At 48.3% G+C, this 27872-nt stretch overlaps 1 protein-coding gene and 1 pseudogene across 2 annotated transcripts in view; both read right to left on the bottom strand.

The window, feature by feature from the left end:
• The window catches only part of LOC147119745 (uncharacterized), a 420036-nt pseudogene extending 393969 nt beyond the window's left edge, over positions 1-26067 (bottom strand). The window contains exons 1-3 of the transcript XR_015078069.1: positions 25962-26067; positions 17688-17890; positions 1-4 (exon numbers count right to left, since the gene is read on the bottom strand). The product of XR_015078069.1 is annotated as an uncharacterized LOC147119745 (transcript). The remainder of the gene's footprint in view (positions 5-17687; positions 17891-25961) is intronic.
• LOC147119746 (uncharacterized) lies at positions 13184-17720 on the bottom strand. Its single transcript, XM_085985238.1, has one exon. The coding sequence runs from the start codon at positions 17552-17554 to the stop codon at positions 16940-16942; it is 615 nt and encodes a 204-aa protein (XP_085841364.1). The 5' UTR covers positions 17555-17720; the 3' UTR covers positions 13184-16939.
• Positions 26068-27872: the final 1805 nt, after the last annotated feature.

The following is a 27872-nucleotide window of genomic DNA, read 5'->3' as shown; positions in this document are numbered from 1 at the left end:
ACATCTGCGATAAGTGTCTGTGGCTTGAGGAGCTTCGCCTCAGAGTTGATGAGCTGGAGGCCGAGCTGCGGACACTGCGATGCATCAGGGAGGGGGAAAGTTACCTGGACACTTTATTGGAATGGAAGAGCAGGTGATGTGTTGCTACTGCGAAATGTGGGAGCTGGTGCACACCATTGATGCTCACGGTGATTACATTTGCGATAAGTGTTTGCTGCTGGAGGAACTCCGGCTCTGTGTTGATGAGCTTGAGACCAAGCTTCAGACACTGCGACACATCCGGGAGGGGGAGTGTTACCTGGACTCTGTGTTTCAGGAGGTAGTCACACCAATTAGATTAATTAATTCAGATGTAGTCCGTGGTCAGGGACAGGATGGTGTGACTAGAAGTGAGGCAGGTAAGGAGATCCAGGAGGTAATGTTGGAGGCGCCGCAGCCCTTGCTCTTGTCCAACAGGTTTGAGGCTCTTACTCTCTATGAGGATGGGAACGGGGACTGTGGGGTGAATGAGCAACCTGGTCACAGCACCGTGGAGCGGGGGGCCATTCAAGTGGGAGGAGTTAAAAGAAATGTTGTAGTGGTGGGGGATAGTATCATTAGGGGGATAGATAGGGTTCTTTGCAGCCGAGAGCGAGAGTTCCGAAGGCTGTGTTGCCTGCCCGGTGCCAGGGTTAAGGACATCTCCTCTGGGCTGGAGAGAAGCTTGGAGTGGGAGAGGATCCAGTTGTCGTGGTCCATGTTGGTACCAACGACATAGATAGGACAAGGTAAGAGGTTCTGCTGAGGGAGTTTGAGCAGCTAGGGGCCAAATTAAAAAGCAGAACCACAAGGGTAATAATCTCTGGATTACTACCTGAGCCACGTGCAAATTTGGCTGGGGTAAATAAAATTAGAGAGTTAAATGCGTGGCTCAAAGACTGGTGTGGGAGAAATGGGTTTTGCTTCTTGGGACACTGGCGTCAGTACTGGGACAGGAGAGAGCTGTTCCGTTGGGACGGACTTCACTTGGCCAGTGCTGGGACTAGAATCCTGGCGAATCGAATAACTAGGGCTGTAGAGAGGGCTTTAAACTAATTAGTGGGGGGGAGGTTTTAAGAAAGCGAAAAATAAAAATGACAGCGGAGAAGGCAATAGAGCAAGGTAGCAGTGGGGGAATTAAAACCAGAGCGTGTCAGGAAGGGACAGAATGTATGATGATAAAAGGTAAAGTAGTAAAAGGGGTAAAAACAGGAATAAATTGTCAGAAAACATATTTGAAAGTTCTTTATCTGAATGCACGCAGCATTCGTAACAAAATAGACGAGTTGACGGTACAAATAACAACACATGGGTATGATCTGGTGGCCATTACGGAAACATGGCTGCAAGATGATCATGACTGGGAACTAAACATACAAGGGTATTTGACAATTAGGAAGGAAAGGGAGGTGGGGTTGCTATGTTAATCAAGGATGGAATCACTGCAATAGTCAGAAATGATATTGGGTCAAAGGATCAGGATAGTGAAACAGTTTGGGTGGAGATAAGGAATAATAAGGGGAAAAAGTCACTAGTGGGCGTAGTCTATAGGCCTCCTAACAGTTGCAACTCTGTTGATCGGAGTATAAATCAAGAAATAGTTGGGGCTTGTAATAAGGGAACAGCTATAATCATGGGGGATTTTAACTTTCATATTGATTGGACTAATCAAATTGGGCATGGCAGCCTTGAGGAAGAGTTCATAGAGTGTATTAGGGATGGGTTCCTTGAGCAGTATGTAACTGAACCAACCAGGGAGCAGGCAATCTTAGATCTGGTCCTGTGTAATGAGACAGGATTAATAAAAAATGTCCTAGTAAAGGATCCCCTTGGAATGAGTGACCATAATATGGTTGAATTCCAAATTCAGTTTGAGGGTGAGAGAGTTGGATCTCAAACCAGCGTACTGAGCTTAAATAAAGGAGACTATGAAGGTATGAGAGTAGAATTGACTAAAGTGGACTGGGAAAACAGATTAAAGTGTAAGACGGTACAAGAGCAGTGGTCTACATTCAAGGAGATATTTCACATCTTTCAAGAAAAATATATTCCACTGAGGAAAAAGGGGAGTAAAAGAAAAGACAGCCATCCGTGGCTTAGTAAAGTAATAAAGGATAGTATCCGACTGAAAACAAGGGCATATAAAGTAGCCAAATCTAGTGGGAGGATAGAAGATTGGGAAGCATTTAAAAGCCAGCAAAGAATAACTAAAAGATGAATTAAGAAAGGGAAGATAGATTATGAAAGTAAACTAGCAAAAAATATAAAAACAGATAGCAAGAGTTTCGACAGCTATATAAAAAGAAAGAGGGTGGCTAAAGTGAACGTTGGTCCCTTGGAGGATGAGACCGGGAAACTAGTGGTGGGGAACATGGAGATGGCAAAGATGCTGAACAAATATTTTGTATCAGTCTTTACAGTAGAGGATACTAAAAATATCCCAACACTGAACAAACAGGGGGCAATGGGGGCGGGGGGGGGGGGGGAGGAGCTAAACACGATTAAAATCACTAAGGAGGTGGTACTCGGTAAAATAATGGGACTTAAGGCGGATAAATCCCCCGGACCTGATGGCCTACATCCTAGGGTCTTGAGAGAAGTAGCGGTAGGGATTGTGGGTGCATTGGTGATTATTTTCCAAAACTCCCTGGACTCAGCAAAGGTCCCGGCAGATTGGAAAACTGCAAATGTAACACCCTTATTTAAGAAGGGAAGTAGACAAAAAGCTGGAAACTATAGACCAGTTAGCCTAACATCTGTGGTTGGTAAAATGTTGGAGTCCATTATTAAGGAAACAGTAACAGAGCATTTGGATAAACATAATTTAATAGGACAGAGTCAGCATGGTTTATGAAGGGGAAGTCATGTTTGACAAATTTGCTCGAATTCTTTGAGGACGTAACATACAGGGTGGATAAAGGGGAACCAGTGGATGTAGTGTATTTGGACTTCCAAAAGGCATTTCACAAGGTGCCACACAAAAGATTACTGATCAAGATAAAAAATCACGGGATTGGGGGTAATATACTGGCATGGGTGGAAGATTGGCTATCTAACAGAAAACAGAGAGTTGGGATAAATGGTTCATTCTCGGGTTGGCAATCAGTAACTAGTGGTGTTCCGCAGGGGTCAGTGCTGGGACCCCAACTCTTTACAATCTATATTAATGATTTGGAGGAAGGGACCGAGTGCAACATATCCAAGTTTGCCGACGATACAAAGATGGGAGGGACAGCAGTGAGTGAGGAGGACATAAAAAACCTGCAAAAGGACATAGACAGGCTAAGTGAGTGGGCAGAGATATGGCAGATGTAATATAATGTTGGAAAGTGTGAGGTTATGCACTTTGGCAGAAAAAATCAAAGAGCAAGTTATTATCTAAATGGAGAGAAACTGCAAAGTGCTACAGTACAATGGGATCTGGGGGTCCTGGTGCATGAAACACAAAAAGTTAGTATGCAGGTGCAGCAGGTGATCAGGAAGGCCAATGGAATCTTGGCTTTTATTGCAAGGGGGATGGAGTATAAAAACAGGGAAGTCTTGCTGCAGTTATACAGGGTATTGGTGAGGCCACACCTGGAATACTGCGTGCAGTTTTGGTTTCCATATTTAAGAAAAGATATACTTGCTCTCGAGGCGGTTCAGAGAAGATTCACTCGGTTGATTCCAGAGATGAGGGGGTTGACGTATGATGAAAGGTTGAGTAGGTTGGGACTCTACTCATTGGAGTTCAGAAGAATGAGAGGCGATCTTATCGAAACATAAAAGATTGTGAGGGGGCTTGATTGGGTGGATGCGGTGAGGATGTTTCCACTGATGGGTGAGACTAGAACTAGGGGGCATAATCTAAGAATAAGGGGCTGCCCTTTCAAAACTGAGATGAGGAGAAACTTCTTTACTCAGAGGGTGGTGAATCTATGGAATTTGCCACCCCAGAGAGCTGTGGAAGCTGCAACATTAAATAAATTTAAAATGGAGAGAGACAGTTTCCTAGCAGATAAGGGAATAGGGGGTTACGGGGAGTGGGCAGGGAAGTGGACGTGAGTCTAGGTTCGGATCAGCCATGATCCTATTGAATGGCAGAGCAGGCCCGAGGAGCTGTATGGCCTACTCCTGCTCCTACTTCTTATGTTCTTATTCCAGGAGGCAGTCACACCCCTTAGTATAGGATCTTCTAATTTGGTCCGTGGTCAGGGACAGGAGGATGTGACTGCGAGTGAGGCAGGTATGGGGACCTGGGAGATGGAGGAAACTCAGCCTTTGCAATTGTCCAACAGGTTTGAGGTTCTTGCGGCCTGTATGGATGAAAACGGTGGCTGCAGGGTGGATGAGCAAACTGACCATGGCACCGAGGTACAGGAAGCCATTCAAGCAGGGGGAGTTAATAGGAATATAGTGGTAATTGGGGACAGCATAGTCAGGGGGACAGATATAGTGCTCTGCGGCCAAGAGCGAGAGTCCAGATGACTGTGTTGCCTGCCCGGTGCCAGGGTTCGGGACATCTGCTCTGGGCTGGAGAGGAATTTGGAGAGGGAGGAGCCAGTGGTAGTGGTCCATGTAGGTACCAATGACATAGGTAGAACTAGGAAAGAGGTTCTGCTGAGAGAGTATGAGCAGCTAGGGGCTAAATTAAAAAGCAGAAGCTCAAGGGTAATAATGTCTGCATTATTACCTGAGCCACGAGAAAATTGGCACAGGGTAAATAAAATTAGAGAGATGAATGCGTGGCTCAAAGATTGGTGTGGGGGAAATGGGTTTCAATTCCTGGGGCACTGGCACCAGTACTGGGGAAAGTGGGATCTGTATCGTTGGGACGGTCTTCACCTGAACTGTGCTGGGACCAGTGTTCTGGCAAGTTGTATAACTAGGGCGGCAGAGAGGGCTTTAAACTAAATATTGGGGGCATGGGATCAAATTTGGGGAGATGCGGTAATTCAAAATTTAGAGACAAGGCAATAGAGAAAGGTATTAATATGGGAAATGATAAACAGACTATCTATATCCCTAAAGACAAGAAGTCACTTGTGGGAGTGGTGTACAGGCCCCCTAACAGTAACCACATGGTAGGGTGGCGTATAAAGGAAGAAATAATGGGAGCTGATCAGAAGGGTACGGCAATAATCATAGGGGACTTTAATCTGCATATAGACTGGAAAAATCAGATGGGCAAAGGTAGCCTAGATGAGGAGTTCATGGAATGTTTTCGGGATAGATTCTTGCAACAGCACATTCTGGAGCCAACCAGAGAGCAGGCTATACTAGACCTGGTATTGTGCAACAAGATAGGATTAATTAATGACCTCCTAGTGAAGGCGCCCCTAGGTAGCAGCGATCATAATATGATTGAATTTTACATTCAGTTTGAGAGAGAGAAGAGTGGGTCCAAGACTAGTATTTTAAACTTAAATAAGGGCAATTATGAGGGCATGAAAGCAGAGCTAACTAAAGTGAACTGGCAAATTAGGTTAAGGGATAGGTCAATAGAGTTGCAGTGGCAGACATTTAAAGGGATATTTCAAAATACACAGAATATATACATTCCAACAAGAAAGAAAAATTCCAAGGGGAGGATCCACCATCTGTGGTTAACTAAAAAAGTTAAAGATAGTATTAAACTTAATGAAAAAGCATATAATTGCGCAAAGATGGGTGGCAGGTCAGAAGATTAGACAGAATATAAAAAACAGCAAAGAATGACTAAAAAATTAATAACGAGAGACAAATTAGAGTACGAGAGAAAGCTAGCTAGAAAAATAAAAACAGACAGTAAGAGTTTCTGTAGATATTTAAAAAGGAAAAGTTAACAAAGTGAGCGTTGGTCCTATAAAAAGTGAGTCTGGGGAATTAATAATGGAAAATAAGGAGATGGCAGTTGAATTGAACAGGTATTTTGCATCGGGGTTCACTATAGAGGATGCAAGTAACATCCCAGAAATAGCTGTAAATCAGGAAATGGAAGGGAGGGAGGAACTCACGAAAATTATAATCACTAGGGAATTGGTACTGAGCTAATTGTTGGAGCTGCGGGCTGACAAGTCCCTGAGTCCTGATGGACTTCATCCTAGTGTCTTCAAGGAAGTGGCTATTGAGTTAGTTGATGCGTTGGTTTTAATTTACCAAAATTCCCCAGATTCGGGGAAGATTCCATTAGATTGGAAAATAGCGAATGTAACTCCTTTCTTCAAAAAGGGAGGGAGACAGAAAGCAGGAAACTACAGGCCGGTTAGCTTAACATCTGTAATAGGGAAGATGTTAGATGCTATTATTAAAGACCTTATAGCAGGGCACTTAGAACAGTTCAAAGTATTCAGACACAGTCAACATGGTTTTGTGCAAGGGAAATCATGTTTAGCCAATTTATTAGAGTTATTTGAGGAAGTAACATGTGCTGTGGATAAAGGGGAACCGGTGGATATACTGTACTTAGATTTCCAGAAGGCATTTGATAAGGTGCCACATTAAAGGTTATTGCGGATAATAAAAGCTCATGGTGAATAGTGTAACATATTGAAATGGGTAAAAGATTGGCTAGCTAACAGGAAACACAGAGAGTAGGCATAAATGGGTCATTTTCTGATTGGCAAGATATAACGAGTGGCGTGCCACAAGGATCAGTGCTGGGGCCTCAACTTTTTACAATTTATATAAATGACTTGGATGAAGGGACTGAAGTTATGGTTGCTAGATTTGCTGATGACAGAAAGATAGATAGGAAATTAATTTGTGAAAAGGACATAAGGAGGCTAGAAAGGGATATAGATAGGTTAAGTGAGGGGCAAAGATCTGCCAAATGGAGTATAATGTGGGAAAATGTGAAGTTGTCCATTTTGGCAGGAAGAATAAAAAAGAAGCATATTATCTAAATGGTGAGAGATTGCAGAGCTCCGAGATGCAGAGGGATCTGGGTGTCCTAGTGCATGAATCGCAAAAGGTTACTATGCAGGTACAGCAAGTAATTGGGAACGCTAATAGAATGTTATTGTTTATTGCGAGGGGAATTGAATATAAAAGTAGGGAGGTTATGCTTCAGTTATACAGGGCATTGGTGAGACCACATCTGGAGTACTGTGTACAGTATTGGTCTCCTTATTTAAGGAAGGATGTAAATGCGTTGGAAGCAGTTCAGAGAAGGTTTACTAGACTAATACCTGGAATGGGCGGGTTGTCTTATGAGGAAAGGTTGGACAGGCTAGGCTTGTATCCGCTGGAGTTTAGAAGAGTAAGTTGTGACTTGATTGAAATGTATAAGATCCTGAGGGGTCTGGACAGGGTGGATGTGGAGAGGATGTTTCCTCATGTGGGAGAATCCAGAACTAGGGGTCACTGTTGAAAAATAAGGGGTCGCCCATTTAAGACAGAGATGAGGAGAAATTTTTTCTCAGTGTCGTGAGTCTTTGGAACTCTCTTCCTCGGAGGGCGGTGGAAGCAGAGTCTTTGAATATTTTTAAAGCAGCGATAGATAAATTCTTGGTAAGCAAGGGGGTGAAAGGTTATCGGGGGTAGGCGGGAATGTGGAGTAATCGGATCAGCCATGATCTTATTGAAAGGCGGAGCAGGCTCGAGGGGCCGAGTGGCCTACTCCCGTTCCTAATTCGTATGTTTGTACGAGTGATCATTGTATCATAAGATTTAGATTAGCAACGGAGAGGAGCAAGGAACAATCTAGAGTGGAACTTCTAAACTGGAATAGGGCTAACTTCAATGGGATGTGAAAGGATCTAGCCAGGGTAAAATGGAACCAAAGACTGACAGGAAAAACTGTAACAGAACAATGGTGATCTTTAAGGAGGAGATGTTCCAAGTACAGGCTAGGTACATTCCAACAAGAGGGAAGGGTAAGCGAACTAAAGCAAGGGCTTCTTGGATGATGAGGGAGATAGAGAAGATGATGAAACAATAAAAGAGGGTGTATGAATGTCAGGTGAATTCTTCAAGGGTAAGCCAGACCAAATACAATAAGTTGAGAGGGGAAGTGAAGATGAAAATAAGATTGGCAGAGAGAGAGAATATGAGAGTAGAATGGCAGTTAACATCAAAGGGAACCCAAAATCTTCTACCGTCATGTAAACAGTAAGCAGGCAGTAAGAGGCAGGGTGGGACTATTAGGGACAAAGAAGGTGATACATGCTTAGAGGCGCAGGGCAAGGCTAGAATACTCAATGAGTACTTTGTATGGGTGTTTACTAAGGAGGTGGATGCTGACAAAATATCGGTAGAACTGGAAAAGGTAGAGGCAATGGAAGGGGTGGAAATTGATAGACAGGATGTACTAGAAAGGCTGGGTATGCTTAGAGTGGATTGCATCCCAGGTTGCTAAGGGAATTGGGGGAGCAGATAGCGGAAGGGCTTGCCATAATTTTCCAATCTTCCCTAGATGCAGGGAGGTGCCTGAGGATTGGAAAGTTGCAAATAAGAAATAGGAGCAGGAGTAGGCCATACGACCCCTCGGGCCGGCTCCGCCATTCAATAGGATCATGGCTGATCTGAATCTAGACTCACCTCCACTTCCCTGCCCTCTCCCCGTAACCCCTAATTCCCTTATCTGCTAGGACAATGTCTATCTCCATTTTAAATTTATTTAATGTTGCAGCTTCCACAGCTCTCTGGGGTAGCAAATTCCATAGATTTACTACCCTCTGAGTGAAGAAGTTTCTCCTCATCTCAGTTTTGAAAGGGCAGCCCCTTATTCTAAAATTATGCCCCCTAGTTCTAGTCTCACCCATCAGTGGAAACATCCTCACCGCATCCACCCGATCAAGCCCCCTCACAATCTTATATGTTTCGATAAGATCGCCTCTCATTCTTCTGAACTCCAATGAGTAGAGTCCCAACCTATTCAACCTTTCCTCATACGTCAACCCCCTCATCTCTGGAATCAACCGAGTGAACTTTCTCTGAACCGCCTCGAGAGCAAGTATATATTTTCTTAAATATGGAAACCAAAACTGCACGCAGTATTCCAGGTGTGGCCTCACCAATACCCTGTATAACTGCAGCAAGACTTCCCTGTTTTTATACTCCATCCCCCTTGCAATAAAAGCCAAGATTCCATTGGCCTTCCTGATCACCTGCTGCACCTGCATACTAACGTTTTGTGTTTCATGTACCAGGACCCCCAGATCCCTTTGCACTGTGGCACTTTGCAGTTTCTCTCCATTTAGATAATAACTTGCTCTTTGATTTTTTCTGCCAAAGTGCATTTCCAACATTATATTACATCTGCCAAATCTCTGCCCACTCACTTAGCCTGTCTATGTCCTTTTGCAGGTTTTTTATGTCCTCCTCACTCACTGCTTTCCCTCCCATCTTTGTATCGTCGGCAAACTTGGATATGTTGCACTCGGTCCCTTCCTCCAAATCGTTAATACAGATTGTAAAAGAAATGTGACACCACTGTTGAAGAAAGGGTGTAAGGACAGTCCTAGTAACTACAGGCTGGTCAGTTTAACATCAGCGTTGAGTAAAGTTTTAGAAACAATAGTCAAGGAAAAAATTAAAGGGCTCTTGGAAAGGTTTAAACTAATTAAGGAGAGCTAACACGGATTTGTAAAAGGCAGATCGTGTTTGACTAATCTAATTGAATTTTTTGATGCAGTAACAGGGAAGATTGATGAAGGGAATGCAATGGATGTTGTCGACATGGATTTTAGGAAAGTGTTTGACAAAGTACCACATAGAAGGCTGGTTAACAAAATGGAGGCTCATGGAATAGGTGGGTCAGTGGCAGCTTGGATAAGGAATTGGTTAAAGGACAGAAAACAGCGAGTTGTGGTAAATGGCTGTTTTTCAGACTGGAGGATGGTGGACAGTGGTGTTCCTCAAGGGTCAGTGCTGGGGCCACTGCTTTTCTGATATATATATAAATGACCTGGATATTGGAATACAGAGTAGAATTTCTATATTTGACGATAACACCAAACTCGGGTGTGGCAAACAGTGAGGATGATACCAATCGACTGCAGCAGGACATAGAAAGGCTAGCAGGATGGACAGACAAGTGGCAGATGGAATTTAATACAGAGAAATGTGAGGTGATGCATTTTGCCAGAATGAACAGGGAGAGGCAATATACACTTAATGGCACAGTTTTAAAGAGTGTGCAGGGACGGAGGGACCTGGGAGTTAATGTGCATAGGTCCCTGAAGGTGGCAGGGCATATTGAGAGAGTGGTTAGCAAAGCATATGGGATCTTGGGCTTCATAAATAGAAGTATTGAGTACAAAAGTAGAGAAGTTATGCTCAACCTTTATAAAGCACTGGTTAGGCCACAATTGGAGTATTGCGTCCAGTTCTGGTCACCACACTTTCGGAAGGATATGAAGGCCCTTGAGAGGGTGCAGAGGAGATTTACCAGAATGGTTCTGGGGATGGGAGATCTTAGTTACAAGGACAGGTTGGAGAAGCTGGATTTGTTTTCATTAGAGCAAAGGAGGTTGCGGGGTGGTTTGATAGAGGTGTACAAGACTATGACGGGTTAGGAAAAGCTAGACGGGGAATGGCTGTTCTCACTAGTTGATGATACAAGGACGAGGGGACACAGATTTCAGGTTTTGGGCAAGAGATACAGGGGGATGTGAGGAAAAACTTTTTTACGCAGAGTGTTGAGGACCTGGAATTCCTGCCGATGGAAGTGGCCTTAGCAGAGACACTTCATGTTTTTAAGGGGAGACTGGATAGAAACTTCAGGGAAATAAACTTGCAGGCTACAGGGATAGAGCAGAGGAATGGGACTGAATGGATTGCTGTACAGAGAGCCGGCAAAACTCAATCGGCCGAATGGCCTCCCCTGTGCTGTCATGACTCTATAAAAGGTGCTGACTCTGGCTGGGTTCAGTTCTATACTCACTGGTTTCCCACCCTCTCCTCCCCTGAAGGTGCTGACTCTGGCTGGGTTCAGTTCTACACTCACGGGTTCTCCTCCCCTGAAGGTGCTGACTCTGGCTGAGTTCAGTTCTAAAAGGGTTTTGAAAAAGGGTTAAACCCGAAACTTCGACTCTAATTTCTCTCCACGGATGTTGCCTGGCCTGCTGAGTTTTTCCAGCATTTTCTCTTGTTATTTCAGTTCTACACTCACTGGTTCCCATCCCTCTCCTCATCTGAAGGTGCTGACTCTGGCTGGGTTCAGTTCTACACTCACTGATTCCCCTCTCTCTCCTCCCCTGAAGGTGCTGACTCTGGCTCGGTTCAGTTCACTTACTGGGACCGTGAAGCTCCGTCTACTATTGGTTCCTTTACAAAGATGGCCGCGCATGCGCTATGCACATCGACTTCATTTTATTGTGACGCAAAAAGTCGCTGTGTTCCTTTACAAAGATGACCGCCGTTAACTTGGGCCTGTTCCCGGGAAAAGGCCTCCGAGTTGCAAACGCGGAACCTGCAGGTTCTCAATCGGGGCTTGCGGCCTACAGCAGGTGTTTATGAAACCCACACACCGATTGCCTTACCTCCCTGCGCCCCGCTGATTTGTAATCGGCGTATAATCTCGCCTCCTGGCTTAGTCCGCTCCCTTCCCTCGCAGGGCTCTGACACGCATGATCATGATAGTGCGCATGCTCCAAATACTGGCGGATACTGCGCCTGCGCACTAGGCTCCTACAGTGATTAGGGCACATTCTCCCCCGCGGGGCATGCTGGGGAACAGCCCCGCCATTGAAAGCCCCAATTAGTGAATGGAGAATGAGTTACTGTGACCCCATTGAGAGAAAATTCATCAATAATTCATTCAGAAACCCAAGTGCACGGGCACTCTGCCATGGTTCAGTCCTGAATGTGATTACTAACAGAATCCAAACCCCTGCAGTCACATGCGAACTCACTGGCGTCTCAGCAGGTGGGGTGAATTTCTTCCCGCACACAGGATATTGAAACAGCTTCTCTCCAATATCAATGCGCTGATCGTGCATCAGTTGCTTTGAACTGTGAAAGCTTTTCACACTTTCAGAGTATTTAAAGCAACTGTTCTCAATGTGGACTCTCTGGAGTGTTAGCAGTTGGGACAATGGAGTGAATCCCTTCCCACGTTTGAAATATCTAAACAGTCTCTCTCCGGTGTGACTGTGATGGTGTGTCAGCAAACGGAAGGATCGATTGAATCACTTTCCATATACAGAGCAGTGAATGGATTCTCCCCATTATGAACATGTTAATGTGGTAATAGATGAGTGAGTGAATCTGTTTGCACACTCAGTTGGTGAACGAACTCTCCCCGGTGTGACAGTATCCATGAGTTTGCACCTCAGATGGGTAACTGAATGCGATCCTGAAGTCCCCACATTTACACCATTGATTCAGGTTGGTGCACGAGTCTCAGAGGCTAGATGATTTATTAAAGGTTGATCCACCCACAGAACATTTATCCTGTTTCTCCCTGCTGTGGTTGGTGTTTTTCCCTTCTATATCCAAAGGCCAATGATATTCAGGTCCTGATGAATCGAGTGACTCTGTCACATCTTAATGCGATATTTGGTTTGCGTTTCCCCACTGCAGATCCTCCCCTTCTAATATCCTGCAAATGGTGTTTACAAAAGCTGTTACTTTAAATACAGGATAGAAATTCAGAAGACAATTCTAGATTCTATAGAACATTCTGTCTCCTCCTATCCATCCTAAACTGTAAATTCCCCATTCTACACACTCTCCCTTCATCCTGTCTAAAATCAACATTCCTTGCACAATCTGGGATTTTGTTTCTCCCCTTCTCTCCAGAAGGTGCTGAATCTGGCTGGGTGCAATTCCACATACATTAGCTAACCTCTCGTGCGTCACCATCAGCCGACTGAGCGATTCTCAGCAGGATTTCCACAGTGGTAGGCATCACAGCCGAGTCCAATCCTGCCCTCAATTGACAGCCACACAAATGCCAGTTGATGTCACTGGATCGGTATCAAGAGCAGGATCACTGACAGATTTTTACTCTTAGTTAGACAAGTGGTACTGAGGCCAATTATAGCCCCTGAACTGCTGCCTTGTCAGAGATCAACTCACAGCACAGATCAAGGATTGAATTTGGGATCTTCCCAGTCAGTAGCGCAGAGTGTATTAAAGCGGGGGTGGGGGAGGGTGAGAACAGAATATTTAGAAAGAAATGCTATTCCACCTTTAAAGGACGCCTTCGTCACACTGCAAAATTCTGAAGTCTTTCAATATTAACCAAGCAAGTCAAATGGATCGTCAAAAATAATCAGACATTTTAGAAAGGCTCGTCACTGAAACAGACAGGTTTACAATCACTGCACAGTACAGAAGGCAGCGACTGTTAATGGGAGCTCTGTTAGTGAAGTCCGCCGACACTCCAACATAAAGGGTCTGTCCCTTTAAATATCTGGCCCATTCCCCCAGGCAGTGGGAGGAGGAACAGCGCGCGGTCTCTTTATATCCTGACCCAGCGGCCCCGCCCGCTGGGCTGCAGCAGGGTCCTAAAGGCCACTGAAAGAAGTGGCCATCGGGTTAAACAATACAACTGAAAAGCACCCATTCAAAGTGTTTGTTATATGTGTGAATGTGTAAACAAAACACATCATCCTTAATGTTTCCGAGTGAACTCCACAGAGATAAGTTTTTATCTTCACCAATTATTGATCAGCATTTTATTTCCTTTTATTTAAGATGTAACTTTCAAGTGTTGAATCCCTTTAACATTTATTGATAACCCATTGTTTTGTAGGCTCTTGTTTAGAAAGTGATGTCACAATTCCACAGTGCGAGTGATCCTGGAGTAATCCCGTGGATGTTCCGGGTCGTGTATTTACAGTTATCCTGGTGTCTAACACTCACACATCAATAAAACAGGGCATTCCTGGAAACAAGCTGCAGATCCTTCTTTATCTGGAGATCAAATGTCTGTTGTATAATTGTACCAGCCGTTAACAGGCTTCTGCGAACTCCTCCCTCTGCTATTTTAATGCAGACTTCAATCAATTTATTTTAAACAGGTGTGGCGGTACCACCGATTGTCCCTTACCAACTATGTACATAATTCACTTTACCCTAACTAGTTTGTATACAGCTTACCTGTTTGGGCCGTTGCCCCTCTAAGAACGCGTCGTGATGTGGTGACGTCATGTCGCGCATCATGTGACTCGCCGAGACGCGAGCCGGCCCGGCTCGGCCTTCCACTCCCGCGCCGGCCGCCGGCACAACTCGGCCTACCGCGCCCGCGACTTCGGCCGCATCGGCCAGCTGCCTCTCGCTCCCGCGACTTCAGCCGCAATGGCCAGCCACAGCAACGCGCTGACGCAACGGCGCAGGTCACGTGACCGCCCAAGCGCGGGCCAATGCGCTGTCACGACGCGGTCACGTGACCACACAAGCGCGGGAAAACGCGGCCGAGCGATGACATCATCACGCTCTCCACAGGACTGCGGACTCAGTCCTCGTGGCGTCCCCGCTGGGGAAAGACCTACTCTACGGCTCTCCTGCAACCAACTCACTTACCTGCTGTATTTCGTCTGCTTCCTGCAATAAAGAACTTATTTATTGTTCTCCTGAAGTCGAACTCGATTATTTAGTAGGCATTCGGCCAATACCTGCTGAGGTCAACCCGAATTCCTACAATTGGTGACCCAACGACGTCAGCTCATCAATTCCTACACTACCATTGGTGAACCCGTATCCATCAACGATTTTCACGGAAGCAACGCGCAGCCTGAACCTCGTCTTCACAGAAGACGACCGACGAACAGCCACCGAACACCAATTCCTACATTGGCGACCCCGCCTTTGCGAACGTATTCGCAAAGGAAGCGCAGCCTGGAGGTGATCCCGTTATTCACGGACAAAACGCAGCCGGACCCCGATTTTTGTGAACAATTTTCACAAAAGAAGCACGCCGTGGAAGCACCAGCCGTTCCGCTGTCGCTACCAGAATTCAGGGAGAAACAACCGCCCTCGTGCTTTGTAAAGGTAGAAGCCCTGTTCGCCGAGAACATCGATGCGTCGCAGACCACGCACTTGCTTAGGGTCTCCGTATCTGACTATTCTACCGCCACGCGGGTCGTCCGCCTCTCCGTCCAACGCAACAGCAAGTATAAATCTCTCCAAGCGCGGGGTACAGCATGTTCGGGCCCACAAGATCGGAGCGCGCCCTGCGGGGATACCACGAAGACTCACCCCCGCGAACCACGAAGACTCATGCCCCGCCGACGACACACCAGCCCGTCAGCCTGCTGGTTGTGTTACCTACCACACTTTTCAGCGAGACAAGAAGCGCGCCGCCCTCCCGGCTGTTCTCTCCTATAGCAAGAACAACTACAAGTGTTGCCGCCCTCCAGGCAAAGTTTACCCCGACCGAAATTATCAACAACCCGGACCGTTGCCGCCCTTTCTCCAGTTTTCTCCTTAACAAACGCAAACATCTACTGACACTGCAAACATCGAGGACGGGTCCAACGGGCATCTCGCGGCCGCGATCAGCCACGTGAAAGTTGCTGTCCTCACCGATCACTGATCAACACAGCAACTTTTCACCCTCCATTGTGTTATCATCGTAGCACTATGGCACGCACCGTTCCGTGCATTCCAGCCACCCGAAGGTTTCGCTCACCTGTCGGCGAGTTCACCAACCTCGCCTGTCAAGTCCTTCTGGATCGCTCGTTTGGCGTTCCTGCAGAGTTCGTCAGAACAAGGACTTGTTTCAACATCCACAGAGACATCGCCCGCGTCCGCCCAACATGCCTGTCACTCTGATAAGGCCTGCTGTTTCGCACGTCTCCACGGTCCTGCGCCTGACAGATACGCTTTATTCGCCACGACGTGCATAAGGATCCACTTACGACCAGCATCTTCAGACCTGGCCCGCCAAGCCGAGACAGCACGCCCGCCGAGACCACCAGCTCGTCAGACCACCTCATCTTTGGACTTTCGTTAAAGCGAATTCTGGGGGGGCGCATGTGGTGGTACCACCGGTTGTCCCTTACTAACTATGTACATAATTCACTTTAACCTAACTAGTTTGCATATAGCTTACCTGTTTGAGCCGTTGCCCCTTTAAGAACGCGTGGTGACGTCACGTCGCGCATCACGTGACTCGCCGAGACGCGAGCCCGGCCCGGCTCGGCCTTCCGCTCCCGCGCCGGCCCAGCTCGGCCTTCCGCTCCCGCGGAGGCCGCCGGCACAGCTCGGCCTACCGCGCCCGTGACTTCGGCCGCATCGGCCAGCTGCAGTGCCGGGTGCCTCTCACTCCCGTGACTTCGGCCGCAACGGCCAGCCACAGCAACGCGCCGACGCAACAGCGCAGGTCACGTGAGCGGCCAAACGTGCTAACGTCACGACGCGGTCACGTGACCACAAGCGCGGGAAAACGTGGCCGAGCGTGATGACGTCATCACGCTCTCCAGAGGACTGCGGACTCAGTCCTTGTGGCGTCCCCGCTGGGGAAAGACCTACTCTACGGCTCTCCTGCAACCAACTCACTTACCTGCTGTATTTCGTCTGCTTCCTGCATTAAAGAACTTATTTATGGTTCTCCTGAAGTCGAACTCGATTATTTAGTAGGCATTCGGCCACTACCTGCTGAGGTCAACCCGAATTCCTGCACAGGTTTATTTTAAATGAGCTAACACCTGTTTTAAAATGGTAGACTCAGAACTGTCACACACACACTTTCAGTCAGGAGCAGATTGCAGTTTGACAACACGTTTCCAGCATTCACCATTGTTCTTCCTGACTCTAAACACAGTTGTAATGGAGCCTTCTCCTCCATGCCTTCCATTCAGTGTGGCCCTGAAGGACTGTGTCCAGGCTGTAGTGCTTTCCCGCTGAACGATCCTCCCCCGCAGATTGTCCTTTCTGAACTCGAGCCAGGTGATGTTAATCACCCCTGTAATGGTTTAGTATCAGCAGAAACCCCAACTGTCAGAATAAACATGGTTCAGTACTGGGTGTGATTAACAGCAGCAATAACATCAGAATCCAACCCCTGCAGTCATTTGTGAACTCGCTGGTGTTTCAGCAGGTTGGATGACTGAGTGAATCCCTTCCCACACACGGAGCAAGTGAATGGCCTCTCCCCGGTGTGAACTCGTTGGTGTGTCAGCAGGTTGACTGACTGAATGAATCCCTTCCCACACACGGAGCAGGTGAATGGCCTCTCCCCAGTGTGAACTCGCTGGTGTATCAGCAGGTGGGATGACAGAGTGAATCTCTTCCCACACATGGAGCAGGTGAACGGCCTCTCCCCAGTGTGAAGTCGCTGGTGTGTCACCAGACTGGAAGAACGAGTGAATCCCTTCCCACACTCGGAGCAGGTGAACAGTCTCTCCCCAGTGTGAACTCGCTGGTGTGTCACCAGGCTGGAAGAACGAGTGAATCCCTTCCCACACATGGAGCAGGTGAACGGCCTCTCCCCAGTGTGAACTTCCTGGTGTATCAACAGGCTGGAAGAACGAGTGAATTCCTTCCCACACTCAGAGCAGGTGAACGGCCTCTCCCCAGTGTGAGTGCGCTGGTGTAAAGTGAGGTTAGATGATTGCCTGAACCTCTTTCCACAGCGAGTGCAACTGAACGGTCTCTCATCAGTGTGAACACGTTGATGGCGCATCAGTTCCCCGGAACCTTTAAAGCACTTCCCGCAGTCCTGACATTTAAAAGGTCTCTCGTCAGTGTGAACTCGCCTGTGCTGCAGCAGGTGGGATGAATTAGTGAATCCCTTCCCACACTCAGTGCAGGTGAACGGCCTCTCCCCGGTGTGACTGCGCTTGTGTCTCGACAAGCCAGAGGATCGGCTGAATCCTTGTCCACACACAGAGCACGTGTACAGTTCCTCCCCGCCCTGAACGGTGCTTTCTGCTTCCATGTTCAAAGGTCCTGATGAATTGAGCGACTGTCAGATCTTGAAGTGATGTTTGGTTTGAGTTTCCAGTCTGCAAATCCTCCCCTGTAAAATGAATTTAAAACAGGAAAAAGGGAGGGTGAGAGAGAACCCATAAAAACACAAAGGCAGGTTGTGAAATTGAGCTGAATGAATCTGGGAATTTGTGGGGCCGGCACTAGAAAAAAGTGACCATGAAAGCTGCCGGATTGTCGTAAAAACCCAACTGGTTCACTAATGTCCTTCAGGGAAGGGAACCCACCACCCGGTCTGGGCCTATACAAGACTCTAGCCTCTCTGGGAGGAGAGAGCGCGAGGGGGTAGGGGTGAAGGAGAGTGACTTTATACATCTGTAACTCGACTAGAACTTTGACAGCACCTCCCAAACCCGCGACCTCCACCACCTAGAAGGACAAGGGCAGCAGGTGCATTGGAACACCATCACCTCCCAGTTCCACTCCAAGTCACACACTATCCTGACTTGGGCATATATCACCGTTCCTACATCGTCGCTGGGTGAAAATCCTGGAACTCCTCACCTAACAGCATTCTGAGAGTACCTTCACCACACGGACTGCAGAGGTTCAAGAAGGCGGCCCAGCATCACCTTTTCAATGGGCAACTGGGGACTGGCAATATATGCTGGCCTTGCTAGTGACACCCACATCAAATGAGTTTTAAAAAATCTGCATATATAAAATGGATTGAAAGCCTCTACAGAAATACTTGTTCCTAAAACGATCATATTTTACACTGTACAGACAGTGTCTGTTTAGCAACTTAACCTTAATCTCCAATAGAATCCACCTCCCTTCACAGTCCCATATTGGAAATTGCTGGGTTCCACTGGGCTCAGAAGTACTGGGGGTTAAACCCAGCAGCTTCTCCCCCCTCTCCACTCCAGCTCAAACTGATGCAACAAGAAAGCCCTACACAGGAGGCCAGGGACCGAGTTCCACATCCACCGCCCACCCTGATGCTAACCGGCTCTGAATTGCTCCCTCTGCTGTATAAATGCAAGTTGTTGTGTTTCTTGTCTGGGGGAGGCGCTGCACCCGGGGGTTAATGGTGACGGTGTTGCTGAGGGATTCCATCCCTGGGACACTACATGGGGATTCTACCCCTGGGACTGTACATGGGGATTCCAACTCTGGGACTGCACATGAGAATTCCAACCCTGGGAATGTACATGGGGATTCCAACCCTGGGAATGTACATGGGGATTCCAACCCTGGGAATGTACATGGGGATTCCAACCCTGGGACTGTACATGGGGATTCCAACCCTGGGACTGTACATGGGGATTCCAACCCTGGGACTGTACATGGGGATTCCAACCCTGGGACTGTACATGGGGATTCCAACCCTGGGACTGTACATGGGGATTCTAACCCTGGGACTGTACATGGGGATTCCAGCCCTGGGACTGTACATGGGGATTCCAACCCTGGGACTGTACATGGGGATTCCAACCCTGGGACTGTACATGGGGATTCCAGCCCTGGGACTGTACATGGGGATTCCAACCCTGGGACTGTACATGGGGATTCCAACCCTGGGACTGTACATGGGGATTCCAACCCTGGGACTGTACATGGGGATTCCAACCCTGGAACTGTACATGGGGATTCCAACCCTGGAACTGTACAAGGGGGTTCCAACCCTGGGACTGTACATGGGGATTCCAACCCTGGGACTGTACATGGGGATTCCAACCCTGGGACTGTACATGGGGATTCCAACCCTGGGAGTGCACATGGGGATTCTACCCCTGGGACTGTACATGGGGATTCCAACCCTGGGATTGTACATGGGGATTCCAACCCTGGGAGTGCACATGGGGATTCTACCCCTGGGACTGTACATGGGGATTCCAACCCTGGGACTGTACATGGTGATTCCAGCTCTAATCAAAATCAAATCAAATCAACTTTTGTCATTGTTAGTGCACAAGTGCAGTACAACGAAATGTAGGCTTGCGGCTCCCGAGAGTGTACATTTGGATTAAGACATTTAAACATTCAACATACATTTGACTTGTAGTATATTAACATATACATAACCATAATAAAGTGCATTGGCAGATGTGCAGGCTTTAGAGTTTATTTGTGGAGTTCAGTAGGATGACAGCCCTGGGAAAGAAGCTGTTCCTAAATCTGGTCGTACGGGTGCGAATGCATCTGTAGCGTCTCCCAGATGGCAGGAGGGCGAACAGACTGTGGCCGGGGTGGGTAGGGTCTTTGATGATGGTCCGTGACCTCCGTAAACAGCGTTTCTGGTATATGTGCTCTGTGGTCGGTAGCCGGGTGCCGGTAATGCGTTGGGCAGTTTTGACTACCCGCTGCAGGGCTTTCCGGTCATAGTAGCTACAGCTGCCGTACCATACTATGATACAGTTTGTCAGGATGCTCTCTATAGTGCAGCGGTAAAAGTTAGAGAGGATCAGGGGTGACAGGTTACATCCCTTCAGCCTCCTTAGGAAATATACGCGCTGCTGGGCCTTCTTCACCAGAGAGGAGGTATTGAGCGACCAGGACAGGTCTTCCGTGATGTGGACTCCGAGGAACTTAAAGCTGTCAACCCTTTCCACCACAGCCCCATTGATGTGGATGGGGGTGTGACTTCCGCCTTTGGACTTCCTGAAGTCCACAATGATTTCTTTGGTTTTCTTGATGTTAAGGGCCAGGTTGTTATCGGCGCACCACTTCACGAGATGCTGGACCTCCTCCCTGTCGGCTGACTCATCGTTGTTGGTGATCTGGCCTACTACCTTGGTGTCATCCGCAAACTTGATGATGGTGTTGGAACCATGAACAGCCACACAGTCGTGGGTGAAGAGGGAGTAGAGGAGGGGGCTCAGCACACATCCTTGTGGGGCCCCCGTGTTCAGGGCCGGGGGGTGGGTTGGGGGGGCGGGGGGGGGGGGGGGGGGGGAGGTGTGGTTACCTAATTTGACAGACTGGGGTCTGTTTGTTAGGAAGTCCAGGGTCCAGTTGCAGAGGGAAGTGTTCAGGCCAAAAGTTTGGAGTTTGGTGGCCAGATTGTTGGGGACGATAGTGTTGAATGCTGAGCTGTAGTCTATGAACAGCATTCTGATGTAGGTCTCCTTACCATCGAGGTGATTCAGTGCCAAGTGTAGAGCAGTTGTGATTGCATCCTCCATTGATCTGTTTGCACGATAGGCAAACTGGTGTTGGTCAAGAGAGGCGGGAACACTGGCTTTGATGTGGGCTAAGACCAGTCTCTCGAAACACTTCATTATGATGGGTGTGAGTGCGACAGGTCGATAGTCGTTCAGGCACGTCACAGCCGTTTCTTTTGGCACAGGAATAATGGTAACGGTCTTAAAGCATGTAGGGACTACTGCCTGGGCCAATCACAGATTGAAGATGGCGGTGAAGACATCAGCCAACTGATCAGCACATTCCTTGACTACCCGTCCAGGGATGCTATCCGGTCCAGCAGCCTTTCGTGTGTTCACTCCGCGTAGAACACCCCTTATGTCGGAGGTCGACAGAGTGAGCACCTGGTCTTCCGGGGGTGGCAAGGCTGTACATGGGGATTCCAACATTGGGAATGTACATGGGGATACCAACCCTGGGACTGTACATGGGGATTCCAACCCTGGGACTGTACACGGGGATTCCAACCCTGGGACTGTACATGGCGATTTCAACCCTGGGACTGTACATGGGGATTGCAAACCTGGGACTGTACATGGGGATTCCAAACCTGGGACTGTACATGGGGATTCTAACCCTGCGACTGTACATGGGGATTCTAACCCTGCGACTGTACATGGGGATTCCAAACCTCGGACTGCACATGGGGATTCCAACCCTGGGACTGTACATGGGGATTCCAAACCTGGGACTGTACATTGGGATTCAAACCGTGGGACTGTACATGGGGATTCTAACCCTGGGACTGTACATGGGGATTCCAACACTGGACAGTACATGGGGATTCCAACCCTGGGACTGTACATGGGGATTCCAAACCTGGGACTGTATATGGGGATTCCAAACTGGGACTGTACATGGGGATTCTAACCCTGCGACTGTACATGGGGATTCTAACCCTGCGACTGTACATGGGGATTCCAAACCTGGGACTGTACATGGGGATTCTAACCCTGCGACTGTACATGGGGATTCTAACACTGGGATCGTACATGGGGATTCCAACACTGGGACTGTACATGGGGATTCTAACCCTGCGACTGTACATGGGGATTCCAAACCTGCGACTGTACATGGGGATTCCAAACCTGGGACTGTACATGGGGATTCCAACACTGGGACTGTACATGGGGATTCCAACACTGGGACTGTACATGGGGATTTCAACACTGGGACTGTACATGGGGCTTCTAACCCTGGGACTGCACATGGGGCTTCCAACCCTGGGACTGCACATGGGGAAACCAGCCCTGGGACTATACATGGGGATTCTATCCCTGGGACTGTACACGGGGATTCCAACCCTGGGACTGTACATGGGGATTCTAACACTGGGACTGTACATGGGGATTCCAAACCTGGGACTGTACATGGGGATTCCAAACCTGGGACTGTACATGGGGATTCCAACCCTGGGACTGTACATGGGGATTCCAAACCTGGGACTGTACATTGGGATACAAACCGTGGGACTGTACATGGGGATTCTAACCCTGGGACTGTACATGGGGATTCCAAAACTGGGACAGTACATGGGGATGCCAACCCTGGGACAGTACATGGGGATTCTAAAACAGGGACTGTACATGGGGATTCCAACCCTGAGACTGTACATGGGGATACCAACCCTGGGACTGTACATGGGGATTCCAACCCTGGGACTGTACATGGGGATTCCAACCCTGGGACTGTACATGGGGATTCCAACCCTGGGACTGTACATGGGGATTCCAACACTGGGACTGTACATGGGGATTCCAACACTGGGACTGCACATGGGGACTCCAACCCTGGGACTGCACATGGGGAAACCAGCCCTGGGACTATACATGGGGATTCTATCCCTGGGACTGTACATGGGTATTCCAACCCTGGGACTGTACATGGGGATTCCAACCCTGGGACTGTACATGGGGATTCTAACCCTGGGACTGTACATGGGGATTCCAACCCTGGCACTGCACATGGGGATTCCAACCCTGGGACTGCACATGAGGATTCCAGCCCTGGGACGGTACATGGGGATTCTAACCCTGGGACTATACATGGGGATTCTAACCCTGGGACTGTACATGGGGATTCCAGCTCTAGGACTGTACATGGGGATTCAAACCGTGGGACTGTACATGGGGATTCTAATCGTGGGACTGTACATGGGGATTCTAAACCTGGGACTGTACATGGGGATTCCAACACTGGGACTGTACATGGGGATTCCAACACTGGGACTGTACATGGGGATTTCAACACTGGGACTGCACATGGGGATTCCAACCCTGGGACTGCACATGGGGAAACCAGCCCTGGGACTATACATGGGGATTCTATCCCTGGGACTGTACATGGGTATTCCAACCCTGGGACTGTACATGGGTATTCCAACCCTGGGACTGTACATGGGGATTCTAACACTGGGACTGTACATGGGGATTCTAACCCAGGGACTGTACACGGGGATTCCTATCCTGGGACGGTACAAGGGGAGCCCAGCTCTGGGGCTCTTCTGTTACAATTGTGTGGGATGTTAACCATCTGTTCTGCATTTACCAGCGCCTTCAGGAGAGATGGTGAAAAATCCGAAGTGAGGAGGGTTTGACTAAAATACCAGATAGCTTGCATCCCTGGTTGCTAAGGGAATTGGGGGAGGAGATAGCAGAAGGGCTTGCCATAATTTTCCAAACTTCCCTAGATGCGGGGGAAGGTGCCTGAGGATTGCTAAGTGGCAAATATGACACCATTGTTCAAGAAAGGGTGTAAGTGAAATCCAAGTCACAACAGGCCGGTCAGTTTAACATCAGTGGTGGGTAAAGTTTTAGAAACAATAATCAAGGAAAAAAATTAACAGGAATTTGGAGAGCTTTAAGCTAATTAAGGAAAGCCAACACGGGTTTGTAAAAGGCAGATCGTGTTTGACTAATCTAATTGAATTTTTTGATGAAGTAACAGAGAGGATTGATGAAGGGAATGCAGTGGATGTTGTTTACACGGATTTTCGGATGGCGTTTGACAAAGTACCACATAGAAGAATTGTTAACAAAATTGAGGCTCATGGAATAGGTGGGTCAGTGGCAGCTTGGATAAGGAATTGGCTTAAGGACAGAAAACAGCGAGTTGTGGTAAATGGCTGTTTTTCAGACTGGAGGATGGTGGACAGTGGTGTTCCCCAAGGGTCAGTGCTGGGGCCACTGCTTTTTTTGATACATATAAATGACCTGGATATTGGAATACAGAGTAGAATTTCTAAATTTGCCAATGACACCAAACGTGGGGGTGTGGCAAACAGCGACGATGATATCAATCGACTGCAACAGGACATAGAAAGGCTAGCAGAATGGACAGACAAGTGGCAGATGGAATTTAATACAGAGAAGTGTGAGGTGATGCATTTTGGCAGAAGGAACAGGGAGAGGCAATATACACTTAATGGCACAGTTTTAAAGAGTGTGCAGTGACAGAGGGACCTGGGAGTTAATGTGCATAGGTCCCTGAAGGTGGCAGGGCATATTGAGAGAGTGGTTAACAAAGCATATGGGATCTTGGGCTTAATAAATAGAGATATTGAGTACAAAAGTAGAGAAGTTATGCTCAACCTTTATAAAGCGCTGGTTAGGCCATGACTGGAGTATTGCATCCAGTTCTGGTCACCACTATTTAGAAGGATATGAAGGCCCTTGAGAGGGTGCAGAGGAGATTTACCAGAATGGTTCCGGGGATGCAGGATCTTAGCTACAAGGACAGGTTGGAGAAGCTGGATTTGTTTTCATTAGAGCAAAGGAGGTTGAGGGGTGATTTGATAGAGGTGTACGAGATTATGACGTGTTTGGATAGGCTAGAGGGGGAAAGGCTGTTCCCACTAGTTGATGGTACAAGGACTAGGGGAGACAGATTTAGGTTTTGGGCAAGAGATACAGGGGGATGTGAGGAAAAACATTTTTACACAGCGAGTGATGATGACCTGGAACTCGCTGCCAATGGAAGTGGTGGAAGCGGAGACACTTAATGTTTTCAAGGGGAGACTGGATAGGCACTCGAGGGAAATAAACTTGCAGGGCTACGGGGATGGAGCAGGGGAATGGGATTGAATGGGTTGCTGTACGGAGAGCTGGCATGAACTCAATGGGCCGAATGGCCTTGTCTGTGCCGTCATGACTGTATGAAGGTGCTGACTCTGGCTGGGTTCAGTTAACTCACTGGTTCCCCTCCCTCTCCTCCCCTGAAGGTGTTGACTCTGCCTGGGTTCAGTTGTACACTCACTGGTTCCCCTCCCTCTCCTCCCCTGAAAGGTGCTGACTCTGCCTGGGTTCAGTTCTACACTCACTGGTTCCCCTCCCTCACCTCCCCTGAAGGTGCTGACTCTGACTGGGTTCAGTTAACTCACTGGTTCCCCTCCCTCACCTCCCCTGAAGGTGCTGACTCTGCCTGGGTTCAGTTCTACACTCACTGGTTCCCCTCCCTCACCTCCCCTGAAGGTGCTGACTCTGGCTGGGTTCAGTTAACTCACTGGTTCCCCTCCCTCTCCTCCCCTGAAGGTGTTGACTCTGGCTGGGTCCAGTTCTACACTCACTGGTTCCCCTCTCTCTCCTCCCCTGAAGGTGCTGACTCTGACTGGGTTCAGTTCTACACTCACTGGGACCCTGAAGCCCCGCCCACTTGTGGTTCCTTTTTTCCAGTTCTGACGAAAGGTCATCGACCTGAAACGTTAACTGTTTCTCTTTTCACAGATACTGCCTGACCTGCTGAGTATCTCCAGCATTTTGTCTTTATTCTTTACAAAGATGGCCACACACGCGCACTATCACGCAAGATGGCGACGCACAAACCCTCAGCTCGGCCGTTAATCTGGGCCTTTCCCTGGGAAAAAGCCTCCGAGCTGGAAACGCGGAACCTGTAGGTTCTCATTTAGGGCTTGCGGCCTACACCAGATACTTATGAAATCCACCCGCCGAGTGCATTACCTTCCTGCGCCCCGCTGGTTCGTAATCGGCGTAAATCGCGTCTGCAACTTCTGTCCGCTTGTCGCGCTCGCCGTCCTGGATCACAATAACATTGCGCATGCTCCAAATAGAGGCGGGCTCTGCGCCTGCGCACTGGGCTCCTCCAGTGTGAATGGGGCACATTCTCCCCGCAGAGCATTCTGGGGAAGCCCCCACCATTGAAAGCCCCAATTATTGAATGGAGAATGAGTTTCTGTGACCCCATTGAGAGAAAATTCATCAATAATTCACACTGAAACCCAAGTGCACGGGCACTCGGCCATGGTTCAGTCCTGAATGTGATTAATAACAGATTCCAAACCCCTGCAGTTACATGTGAACTCACTGGAGCCTCAGCAGGTGGGGTGAATTTCTTCCCGCACACAAGATATTGAAACAGCCTCTCTCCAGCATCAATGCGCTGATCGTGCATCAGTTGCTTTGAACTTGAAAAGATTTTCTCACAGTCAGAGTATTTACAGCAACTGTTCTCAATGTGGAGACTCTGGAGTGTCAACAGTTGGAACCTTCGAGTGAATCCCTTCCCACACGTGAAGTATCTAAACGGTCTCTCTCCAGTGTGACTGTGCTGGTGTGTCAGTAAATGGGGAAGGGGAAGGGTGAGAACAGAATATTTAGAAATAAATATCACTCCACCTTTAAATGAAACCTTAGTCACACTGCAAAATTTTGAAGACTTTCAAGATTAAACAAGCAAGTCAAATGGATCAACAAAAATAGTGAGACATTTTAGAAAGGCTCAAGTCACTGAAACAGACAGGTTTACAATCACTGCACAGTACAGAAGGGAGCGACTGGTAATGGGAGCTCTGTGAGTGAAGTCCGCCGACACTCCAAGATAAAGGGGTCTGTCCCTTTAACTATAAATAGGCAGAGAAAGGGAAGTCCCTGTCCCTTTAAATATCTGGCCCATTCCCCCAGGCAGTGGGAGGAGGAACAGCGCGTGGTCTCTTTATATCCAGAGCAGCGGGAAACCCCTGTGTTGGGCGGGGCCTGGGGAACATCCTGTGTGGGGGAGGGGCCTGGGGAAACCGCTCAGTGTGGAGGCGGGGATGGAGAAGCCCCTCTGTGTGGGGGCAGGGCCTGGGGAACCTGCTCTGTGTGGGTCGGGGTGCGGGAACATGCCTTGTGTGTGGCAGGGCCTGGGGAACCCACTCTGAAGGGACCACTTACATCAAGACACCAAATCCCAGAATAACTTTCATTGAGACACCAAATCTAACTACCACTCTGTGAAGGGACCACTTACATCAAGACACCAAATGCAGGGACTACTTACTCTGAGAGACCAAATCCAAGTACTGTAGTGTATGTACCTTTAAGAGAGAACTACTTTTACAGCTCCTGTATACTGTAGTACCGGCAGTGACCACACCTGTATATAAGCCTTGAGCATGCCTCTGTACTGTCAGTCTTTAGACTACCCTCCTCCAGTAAACACCTGTTGATTGTTAAGTTACAGCCTCCGTGTAGTTATTGGAAAACATCGTACTTTCAGAATCACGGATTCAACAGTGGCGACGAGGTCGATTCGAATCTACCTGCAACTCTGCATTTCCCTTCAAGGATTCGCTCCGGGAGGGCGGTGGAAGAATGTCAAGGCCAGAAGCACGGGTGTCGAACACGAGCAACTGCCCAGTCATCTGGCAGAGAGTGAACATTGCAGGGGAGGCTGTTGAGAGCCGGGCTTGGTTCCCCAGCCACGACGATCCAACAACAGACTGGCAACAGGTACAGCGCAGACTTTTCCCGGACAGCGGCGGCTGGAGCCGACCGATGGCAGAGAAAAAGCCGAGCAGCGTCGACGGGGTAAGAGAGTGGGTGTAGCGCACAGGGCGCGGCCGGGGGTTGAAAACTGAGCGGCGTCGAGGA

Source organism: Somniosus microcephalus, chromosome 4, assembly GCF_052327205.1.
Source record: "Somniosus microcephalus isolate GS21.2 chromosome 4, FLI_Smic_1.0, whole genome shotgun sequence".
Taxonomy (NCBI): domain Eukaryota; kingdom Metazoa; phylum Chordata; class Chondrichthyes; order Squaliformes; family Somniosidae; genus Somniosus; species Somniosus microcephalus.
This window is presented reverse-complemented; position numbering and strand designations above follow the sequence as displayed.

What these genes read in the sequence shown, in the direction of transcription:
- LOC147119746 (XM_085985238.1), bottom strand. Translation starts at nt 17,554, where the DNA reads ATGCGCCATCAACGTGTTCACACTGATGAGAGACCGTTCAGTTGCACT.